The 10,931-nt window shown below is 47.9% G+C and overlaps 1 protein-coding gene across 2 annotated transcripts; it reads left to right on the forward strand.

Moving 5' to 3' along the window:
• Positions 1-1,539: 1,539 nt before the first annotated feature.
• On the forward strand, positions 1,540-10,670 carry LOC113222439 (structural maintenance of chromosomes protein 1A-like). 2 transcript variants are annotated; one of them, XM_026452059.2, is made up of 6 exons: positions 1,540-1,725; positions 2,160-2,314; positions 2,437-2,588; positions 3,707-3,805; positions 4,096-4,206; positions 4,640-10,670. In XM_026452059.2, exons 1-6 carry the CDS (start codon positions 1,602-1,604, stop codon positions 4,653-4,655), a joined length of 657 nt encoding a protein of 218 aa, XP_026307844.1. In that variant the 5' UTR covers positions 1,540-1,601; the 3' UTR covers positions 4,656-10,670. The 2 variants fall into 2 exon arrangements, with proteins under 2 accessions (XP_026307844.1, XP_026307843.1); XM_026452058.2 differs by having other exon boundaries at positions 1,541-1,725; positions 3,736-3,805.
• Positions 10,671-10,931: the final 261 nt, after the last annotated feature.

A 10,931-nucleotide genomic window follows, 5' to 3' on the forward strand; every position in this document is an offset into this window, starting at 1 on the left:
ATCCCAGCACTTAGGGAGGCTGAGATGGGTGGATCAGTTGAGCTCAGGAATTTGAGACCAACCTGGGCAACATGGCGAAACTCTTTCTCTACAAAAAATACAAAAGTTAGCCAGGCATGGTGGTGTGTGTCTGTAGTCCCAGCTACTTGGGAGGATCACTGGAGCCTGGGAGTTAGAGCTTGCAATGACTGGAGATCATGCCATTGCACTCCAGCCTGGGTGATAGAGCGAGACTCCGTCTCCAAAAAAAAAAAAAAAAAAAAAAGGTGTATTCCTTTTCTCTGTCTTCACTTGTTCATCCTGTAGTCCTTAGCTTAAACATATTCCTGGAAGCCTACCTTAATTTTTTTTTTTTTTTTACTTATTATTTTTCAAAGCGCGTCTCCCCCGTCCACACCGGCCGGAGGTGCAGGGCGGGCTCTCCGGCTCCCACACACCCGAGCTCCCGCCATTCTCCTGCCTCAGCCTCCCGAGTAGCTGGGACTACAGGCGCCCGCCACCTCGCCCGGCTAGTTTTTGTGTATTTTTTAGTAGAGACGGGGTTTCACCCTGTTAGCCAGGATGGTCTCGATCTCCTGACCTCGTGATCCGCCCGTCTCGGCCTCCCAAAGTGCTGGGATTACAGGCTTGAGCCACCGCGCCCGGCCGCCTACCTTAATTTTTATCACCCGATGAGGTAACCAACCAGAACGCCTCAATGCAGGTCACATATTTCTTATTCTATACACTAGTGGGATCCCTCCCTCTACTTATTATACTTATTTATACCCAAAATACCCTAGGCTCACTAAACATGATAGTACTAACATTCACCACTCAAGAACTATCAATCTCCTGATCTCTGAGTTAGGAGTCTCAGTCCTCCTGAGTCTGAGTTAGGTGTCTTTCTTGTGAGCTGATTCAACATTGCCTGCTTATCATTGTTTTCACATTCATCCTACAGTATTCTGGTTGTTTACTTATGTGCATTCCTCTGTTAGACCCCTGAGCTCTGTGAGCACAGAAACCAGGGCTCATAGGACAGGATGGCCCCAGTGCCTGGCACTTGGTAGGCAATCAGTAAATATTTATTGACTGAAAGTGGCAGAAAGGCACAAGCCCAGACATGCATTGCAATATCCATAAGAACTAAAACTAAACTCACATGGAATTTGCTCAAATGCAGTGATCTAAGCAGAAAACGTGAATTGCCTTACTTATTGTGGAGCTGTAAGTGGAGTCCAGAGCAGCCAGTGTGGGAGCCTCCAGGTCACCCTGGGGTGGTACTGGCTCATGGCTTGGGCTGAGAGCCAGAGCGGGGCACCACCAACTGCTCCTCCTGAGAGACAAAGAGGTCGGCAGGGCCTGGGGAAAGGGCTAGAGGTTAGAAAGCAGCCTCAGCCTATAATTTCCAGAGATGGTGGGAATGGTTACTATGGGTAGGATCTGATGGAAGGAACCAAGCTGGAGAAGAAGAACCTGCCCTCCATATAGGAGCAGGCACCCAGGCCACACTCAGTCATCTCTCGGTGGGGGCCTGGGCACAGGGGCCAGGCCCTTCTTGATGTTGCTGGGCCTGGGGCTTACAGGATGCCCAGGCTGAGGAAGAGATCAAGCAAGAGATGAACACACTGCAGCAGAAGCTGAATGAGCAGCAGAGTGTGCTTCAGCGTATTGCCGCCCCCAACATGAAGGCCATGGAAAAGCTGGAAAGTGTCCGAGACAAGTTCCAGGAGACCTCAGATGGTAAGATTTACCCTTCTACTTGGGCCTATGATAAGGACAAGAGGCTAAAGGTATGCCACGGGCCTGCTGTACATCACAGCAGTTCCTGTTCTGACATGCTTTCTTACTTAAAACTCCCAGGAGCCCTAAACAGTAGGGGTTATTACACCTGCTTTATAGAACAGAAAATTGCTGAGGTTCCCAGAGGGTAAATGACCTGTTTAAGGTCACATAGCTGGTTGCTGGTAGAACACAGGGAGGAATCCATATTTGTGTGGCTGCAGGCCCCTGTTTCTTACTCTGCATTGTTTCCAGTGGCCAGTCCACTGGATACAGATCCTTCTGGGACCCTCCCCAGGCATTCCTCTCTTGGTGGGATGTCCCTGCTCTGGATTGTCATTTGCAGGTCCTTCTTGCCAGGGCACTGAGGAGTCACCTGTCTTTCTTTCTGGCAGAGTTTGAAGCAGCCCGAAAGCGAGCAAAGAAGGCCAAGCAGGCATTCGAACAGATCAAGAAGGAGCGCTTTGACCGCTTCAATGCTTGTTTTGAATCTGTGGCTACCAACATTGATGAGATCTATAAAGCCCTGTCCCGCAATAGCAGTGCCCAGGTAGGCTGGAGCCCCTTACCCAACCAGCTGCTACCATCCTCAGTTATCTTGCCCTCTAGGCTTCCTGTCTCTATCTCCATCCAGACTCAGATACAGATCCTGACCCATCTGCCTTCCCCTAGGCATTCCTGGGCCCTGAGAACCCTGAAGAGCCCTACTTGGATGGCATCAACTACAACTGTGTGGCTCCTGGGAAACGCTTCCGGCCTATGGATAACTTATCAGGCGGGGAGAAGACAGTGGCAGCTCTGGCCCTGCTCTTTGCCATCCACAGGTAAGGCTGATCCCCTAGGTCAGTTGACGAAGACTGAACTGAGGCCACCAGCGGCTCTGGGGCCCAGGGATACGCAGAGATCTGCGAAGGTGAAGTTGGTTTGGTGGAATCTGGATTGCATCCCTGTTTCACTGTCTACTGCAGCGTATCTGGCTTTGGTTTTTCTGGACCTGTCTTCCCCATCCACCCTCATCCGCTCAGCATGCCCTCACCGGCCTCTGCATGTATTCAGTCCCACCTCCAGACTTTTGCTCACAAGGTTGCTGGCTAATAATCCCTTTCCATGTAAATCTAGGTTGATCATCACCTTTCACCCCTTCACCCTTTCTCATTCTCCTCCCCTTCCTTTAGGAAGCCCTCCTTGATCACTGTGTCATACCCTGACCTTCCCCTCCTGAATGCCAGTACTTGAGTCTGACTCCTGCAGCTTATATTGCTTGATTGTACAGCATCAATTTCTTGAGTGCTGCTCTGTACCAGACCCTGCGGAGGGATTAGGGACACAGATGTATCAGACAGGGTCTCCGGCCTCGAGGAGCTCACAGTCTAGTAGAAGCCAGACGCATAAACAGACATGTGCTAAGTGTTGTAACTGGGTGAGCATGGGTGCGATGGATACACAGAGGAGGTACACTTAACCCAGTCTGTGGGGAGGGTGTGGGTAAGCCAGGGAAGACTTTTAAGGACAGGTGCCACTTGAGCAGGAGATGTAAAGGATGAGTAGAAGTTTGCCAGGGAGACCAGCAGGCATTCTAGGCTGAGAATGCAGCATGTGCAGAGGCAAGGAGGCATGACAGAGCATGCTGTGATGGCGTGTGTTTGGAATGGGGTGGACCTCTAGGTAGCTCGATCATTACGACTAAAACCTTGGACAGCTTTAGCTCCCCAGCCAGCCTGGAAGCTCCTGAGGGGACCATGTCTTCGTGTGATTCTGTAGGAACCTGGAACACAGGGCTGAGTGCAGAGGGGAGGGCTTTGTTGATGTGTTGGCTTGTAGGGGCTCAGGCAGCTTTGAGACCTGGGTGTTTTAGTCTCTGAAGAAGTGGAGTGGGAAGCTCGCCTGTTTGATGGGTCCTGGGGCTGTCCCACCCCACCTTGCCACCCCCTCCCCACCTCAGTGTCAGCTCACCTACTGGTTCCCTCCCAGCTACAAGCCAGCCCCCTTCTTCGTCCTGGATGAGATCGATGCTGCCTTGGATAACACCAACATTGGCAAGGTGGGTGCAAAGAAAGTGGGGCCTGGGAGGGATGCCCCCAGGTCGGGGCTGGGTTTCAGGGAGCAACTCCTGAGTGTGCCCTAGCCGTTCCTGCTGCCTGCTCTCTGTGCCTGGGAGGCTGGGCCCAGAGTCATCCATGCTGTCGTAGTCAGTAGTCTCCTTCTCTCAACCTCTCTTTTCCCCACCTTCCTCTCCCTACCCTACCTCTTCTGCCTTCTGGTTGTGGCTGGAAAATACAGGGGACTGTTAAGGTTTGAGCCTTGTTAAGTGCCTGGCGGCCTTTCCCACAGGTGGCAAATTACATCAAGGAGCAGTCGACTTGCAACTTCCAGGCCATCGTCATCTCTCTCAAGGAGGAGTTCTACACCAAGGCGGAGAGCCTCATTGGAGTCTATCCTGAGGTAGGGCGGGCCTGGCTCAGGAGCCAGCCCTACTCCCTGCCTGATTTCCCAGGGCAGGAAAGGAAGGCTGCAGAGGAGGGGAAAGGAGGTGGGGGAGCATAGGGAATCAGGTCCTGAATGGCCAGTTGGGCTTGTTGGAGCCCTGCCTCTGGAGGCTTACCCAGCCCAGCCAGGCAGGGCCATTGCATTTGGGGACAGGTGGAAAGGTAGGCAGAGGCAGCCAGACAGTGGAGAAAGGAGGAGAGTACAGAAGGAGGCAGGGAGAGAAGGCACATGGGACGGAGCATATCCTCTCACACCCAGAGAGAACCATTGACTGGGCTTTGGGCAGGTATGTAGGGAGGAGGGTTTGAGGCCCCTGATCCTGGGGCACTAGACCCCTCTTAATTCTCTCCTTACAATTTTATTTTTCTTTTTCTCCCTCCTCCTTCAGCAAGGGGACTGTGTGATCAGCAAAGTCCTGACCTTCGACCTCACCAAGTACCCAGATGCCAACCCCAACCCCAATGAGCAATAGCAGTAGTTCTGCCCTCCCACCCTGTCTGGATCCCTAAGCTGTCCCTCTCCCAATCTCTGGATATCTGACTCCCAACCTTCCCCCTACATCCTGGTCCTTTTTGGTGTAGTCATGGGATTTAGGCACTGCTAATCAAGCATGAAGAGGAACAGAGGTGATGTTAGGTCTGGAGCAAAAATTCCTGAACGACAGGGAGTACCCTGGCCTCTGGAAGGAGGTGCTGAGCTGAACAGGGCCATCTGTTCATCACACACACCCCCTTCCTCCCCCTCATCACCCATAATCGTGGGCCCCTTGGGCCTCTTGCCCACTGTGTGTGTGGGTATGTATGTGTGTATGTATGTATCCGCATGTGTGCATGTGAGTATGTTTGCAAAATAATAAAGGATATTGGAGACCTGTTTTAGAAGGAGCCTAGGCTGAATTTGATTCCAAGAGAGCTTAGGATGACAGCACCCCTGAGCTGGGCAAAGGTACTCAGGACCTCATAGGAGTCTTAGGCAGTTACTTGAAACTGCCTTCATTCACTCATTTGTGTATTCATTCATTTATGTATTCATCAGACACATACCGAACACCCTGTATTTGCCAGGTTCTGTGCTTACAATACAGAGTTGAATCAGACATGATCTCTACCCTCCTAGTAAGGAGATACAGTGGGTTCATGAATGACTATAGTTAGCTGAATGTCATATGTACTTTGAATTTGAGAAGAGGGTGATCCCCTCTAGGCTTCCTGGAGGTCACATTTAAGCTAGACCTTGACAAATTGGTAGGATTTGGTCAGGCACTAGGAGCAGAGCATGAGCTCTGGGGACAGACAGTTATGGGTTCTGGTCCCACTTTTTATCACTTACTAGTTGTTTGACCTTGGGCAAGTCATTTGACCTTCTGTGCCTCAGTTTCCTCAACTGTAAAATGGGGCTAACAATATTACCTACCTCATAGGATTTAATGATGTCAAGCTCCTCACTGGAGGCCTTATCCCTTCGTGGAGCCCACTAGGTGCCGACCCCTCAGAATATAACCCTCATGCCTGGACCCGTGAGAGCTTCTGATCCCAGCTATTAGGGACAGAAGAAGCCTTCAAATCTGGAAGGTGCTGAATGCCCTGCTGACTGGGAAAGTTTCAGGGCACTGATGGGGTCTACCTGGTAAGTGGAGGGCCTGAGGAAACCTGTAGCTTCAATCATGTATGGTAACCGGGTGCCTGAGCCCCAATCTGGATTGTGAGGAAATAGGGGAGAGGTAGCCTGGGCCACATCCCAGCCTAACATGTGTGAGGTTCATTTTAGGAACTAACCTCATTAGCTATAAGGATCATGCAGAGGCAGCAAAGCCGGGTGTGATGAGCTCAGCCTTTACTCATTCACATACACCATCACACTTCGCTTCTGATCTGTGTATTGCTTTTTTGCTTTTTAAAAGTTAAGTCCATTTTAATTACCCAAATAATGCATGAATTCATTCTCCTTTTGAGAAATTAGATTGTTAAAGATAGTCTCATTCAGCTATCAACCACTCCCCCTCTTGATCTTTTCCCTCTTAGTGGCTGTTGTTTGTTGTACTTCCATTTAGACTTTGTTTTAATGCTTGTACGTACATAATATGAACTCATTGGAAATATTGTGTGTTTAATGCAAATGGTATATTGAATTGTTTAGCAATTTTGTTTTCTTTGCTTAACGATGTTTTTGAGATCTGTGCATGTTACTTAATGTAGCTCAATACATCTTCTGTAATTGCTATATAGATTGCCATCATATGATTACCACATTTTACTTACGCATTTCTCTTGTTATGGACATTAAGACTGTTTTCAGGTTTTGCTATTACAGAATACTACACAGGAGCATCCCTATGCCTGTGTGAAAGTGTATGTGTGAAAGTTTACCTAGGGTTGATTCCTAGAAGTGGAATTGCAAAGTCATAGGATATTTATATATTGGTTTTTAATAATACTTCCAAATTGCCCTCCTATACTATTAGTATTTTTCTTGAGATTGATCTGAGGTCTAACATTGTTATCCTATATCATTTTCATCCTAAGTAGTGATATCTATGAAATCACAGGTTTGATGTGTGCTAATTATGTATTTTTCTAATACATATTAAAAGACATAACTATCAAAACAAAATAAATTTGTCTGTTTTCAACCAAAGAAGTCACGTACCACTGGTGGTACTGTGTGCCATAATTTGGCAAATGCTGGCCTTTATGGAAGAGCCACAATTCGGGGGTCAGACCTGGTTCAAATTCTAGCTGTAGAAACTTGGACAAGTTACTTCACCTCTGAGCCTAAGTTTCCACATCTGTAAAAGGAGATAATAAACACCTACCTTGCAGTAGTGAAGCAAAGAGAAAATTAAATATATATGAAGCAATTTGACTGGTATCTAGATCATTCACAGCCCTTTAAACGTCACCTTTGCTATTCTCCCCACTTTACAGATAAGGAAACTGAGGCCCAAAAAGATTTGAACCCAGGTCTTCCAAGTCATTCAAGTGCTTTCTCCACTGTACAGGTGGTTATCAACCTTGGCTGCACATCAGAATCGTTTGTAAAGCTTTTTCTTTTTCCTTTTTAAAAAGTAAAGCAATATATACACAAGTAAAAAATAAAATAGTAGAGAAGGGCTTATAATGAGAAGCAGCAGTTCCCTGCTTGCACCCCCACATCCAAAGGATGTGGAACTCTTTAAAAATAAATTGCTCTGGTCCCGTCTCTGGACATCTGATTCAGTAGGCGTGGATAATAACCCAGATAACCCCTACCTCACAGGATAAAAAGTATTACATGAGCTGCCTTAGGCTAAGGCCCTGGCACACACGTGCTACAAAGGAGCTTTGGGGACTTAAGTCCTGAGGATCCAGGAGGTGAGGTGACTTGTCCAAGATGCCACTGGTTTAGTGGCAGAGCCTAGACTTCCACTTGGATCTCTTTAGTGCTTGCCCCCTGCTCTCTCCTGTTGTGCCCCACCACCTCCCGGCATCACAGTGCAACCCTTGTCAGTGAAGGCTGTGCTCGTGGGAGGCCAGACACCACAGTGTTTCCAAGAGCAGGCTGGATCTGAGTAGATTCCCTAGGGCTTGTTGGAGGAACTAGTTTGACTCCCTTATACTGTGGACGCAGTAGCCTTGCTCTAGGGAGTTGAGTACTCCACAACAGTGTCTAAGTTTAATTGGGCACTTCGCTCTGGAAATCACAGTGTTGTGCACCAGGAACACAAAGATGAGTCAAATCTTGATCCTGCCTTTGAGGAGCTCACTGTCTAGTTGGGGAAACAATTTGTAAAACAGCCATTAACCATACAGTGTGATCAACACTGTGACAGGAGCACAGGAGAAACATCTAGCTTATGTGACGATTCAGAGAAGGCATCCTCTAGTCTAGGTGGTGACACCTGAACTGAGTCTTAGGGGCTGGTAGGAATTAGCCAGTTGAGGAAGTATAAGGAATTTCCAGATATCGGAAACAGTATGCATGAAGGCAAGAAACAGCAAAACAAATACTGAAGCGTGAAGATTCCTGGGGTGGGGGAAAAGGTAGAGAGGAACCAGATTGGAAGAGGGTCGTAAATGCATGGCTACAGAATTCAGATTTGTCTTGTAGGACTGTGTGGTTCCCAAACTGGCTATATACCACAAACAGGTGGGGCATTCTGGGCCCCAACCTCTAAAAGTTCAGTAAGTCTGGGGTGAGGATTTGGAATCCTGAATGCTTATAAAGGTTACCACATGACTAGGGTACAGCCAGATTTGGAAAGCATAGCTTGAAGGCAGTGAGGGAGCCATGAAATGGTTTTTAATAGGGGGACTCCAGATCAGATGTGAACTTAACCTGTTTCTGGCTGGCTAGCCAAGCAGCATGGAAAACAGATTAGGTTAGATGTTCATGCTGTATGTGCCCGTACTGTAGTTTCCCTGTTAATAAGCTTACACTACTATATTTGCTCATTTTGTCTCTGAATAAGCTTTAGGCACCACAAGGGTGGGCCTGGAGATATTTTGCTTACCAGTATAGCCCCTGCAAAAAGCACAGTGCCTGACACAAAACAGGCACCCAGTAAAGTTTTTGAATGAATGAATGCATGAGTGAATCCATTTGTGAGAGAGCGAATGGAGATGGGGGGATTAGTTAGGAACCTGGAAAAAGACCAGGAGGCCTGCACTAGGGCAAAGGCCAGTGGGAATAGATTGGAGGTGTTAAGGTGTGAACTATTAAGGGAAGATGATAAACTGAACTTAATGACTGATTATTGGATGTGGAGGGTGACTGAGAGGATAGAATGAGTACCCATGAATAGCCAGGATTCCTACCCTATCCCAGTCATCTCTTTCCTTATCCATCTCTGAAACAGAATCTCCTTACATCCTCCTCAGCAATTGGAATTCCTCAAGTTAGACAGACGTTCTGTGTGCTGTGTGGTCTCTCACTGCCCCCCCGCTCCACACCCCTCCACAAGCCATTGATTCATTCATCCAGTTCAATAAATCTTGGCTAAGCACCTCCAGTGTACAGTAAGGCTCTTCCAAGCCAGGACTCTGACTCCCTCTTTCCTACCTCAAGAGATGTTTTTGAGGGCTTTCCCAGGTAAGAGACACATCCCTTATACAATAACTTATAGTAAAATACCCAGAATGTCAGACCTGTAAGGGAAGACTGCCCAAACCCCTTCTGAGGTCCTCAGAGGGGAATTAACTTCCTAAGGTCCCACTGCTAGGAAGTGTCAGAGCCAGAAATGGAACCTAGGTTTCCTTTCTATGTCATCTCTAGAGTCTTGATCTTGATATACCCCATTGTAGATCAGGACAGGCAGAGGTGGTCAGGGAGAAGGTGGGACTTAGGTTGAACCTTGAAGGTCGATATATTGGACAGGTCAAACAAGATGCTTGCCAATTACACTGCCCCCTTCTGGAAACGCTTAGCAAACCTGCCATGCTTGCAGTCCCTTCTAAGGGGTTTCTTTAGCATAAGTTGCCATGCTCTGTACCATGTGACCTCACAATCCTGGCCACAGATAGCTAGATGTGGATAGTGTCTGATTCAAGGGCAACCAATCTCTACGCTGGCCAGCGGCCTATTAACTGGACTGGCATAAGGACTCCACCTTACAGGGATGGCATGTATCAAATGGCAAACGCGTGAAACAACCAGATCTTTCAGGGAGGCAGAATGTGAGATAGTCAGAAGAAGTGAACAGTTAATTAGAATTTAATGAGGCATTAGTGGTGGATGAGGGGTGGCCAGAAACTAAACAGCAAAAGTAAAGAGAAAACTGCAGAAACCATAAGTAAGCAGAGGTCATGAGACATTTGTATAATGAGATCACGGGGCCACAGGGTGGCAGAAGCCATGAAGCAGCAAGGCAACAACGGGCTAAAAGGACGCAGAAGCCATGAAGCAATAGGAGCCACGAGGAACAAAAACCATGAGACAAAACTGACTATGAGATCCACAAAGCAGCAGAAGGCTTGAAGAGATAAGATCATGAGACAGTAGAAGCGATGAGACTGCAAGAACCATAAGGCAGCCAGAACCATGTGGCAACATGGCAACAGGAATGGAAGAGGCAGCAGGAGCTACAATGCAGAAAGGCCATGGATTAATAGGAACCGAAGCCCTGGGAGCCATGAAGCTTCAGGACCTATGAGGCAGAAAAAGCCATGGGCTAGCATCGAGGGGGGCAGAAAGAAGTTAGTCAGTACCAGTAGGAGGAGTATAAATACAGCCAGAAAGGAGTTGAGTCACCAATTTGGGAAGCGCTAGAGAAGGGAGCAACAGATGCCTGCAGCTGAGGGGGTGACAAGATAAGCCAGGCTCTAGAGCTGCTTTGGATCATGAACCATTTTCAAGTTTCTGTTCTTCCATGAGGCTGCCTGTGTAGCTGTCGTCTTCCTTACTTCCCTGTGAATGCTTTAATAAATCCCCGTCACTAACCTGAATGTGTCTTTGTTCCTTGGAATCTAAAAGAGGTTAACACTGTGGTGTGCAGTTTAGATGGGTGGAAAGCAGGGCAGGAGGTCTTCCTGGTTGGGTTTGAAGCAAGACACAGAGGTGGGAATTCACTCATCCTTTCCTGCCTCACTGGCACGGGCACGGGCACCTTTCATTCACTTACTTGGCTTATTTTTATCATTCATTCATCCACTCATTTATTCATTCACTTATATATGCACTAACTCACAACTTGACTCACTTATTCA

Source organism: Piliocolobus tephrosceles, chromosome 12 (assembly GCF_002776525.5).
Source record: "Piliocolobus tephrosceles isolate RC106 chromosome 12, ASM277652v3, whole genome shotgun sequence".
Taxonomy (NCBI): Eukaryota; Metazoa; Chordata; class Mammalia; order Primates; family Cercopithecidae; genus Piliocolobus; species Piliocolobus tephrosceles.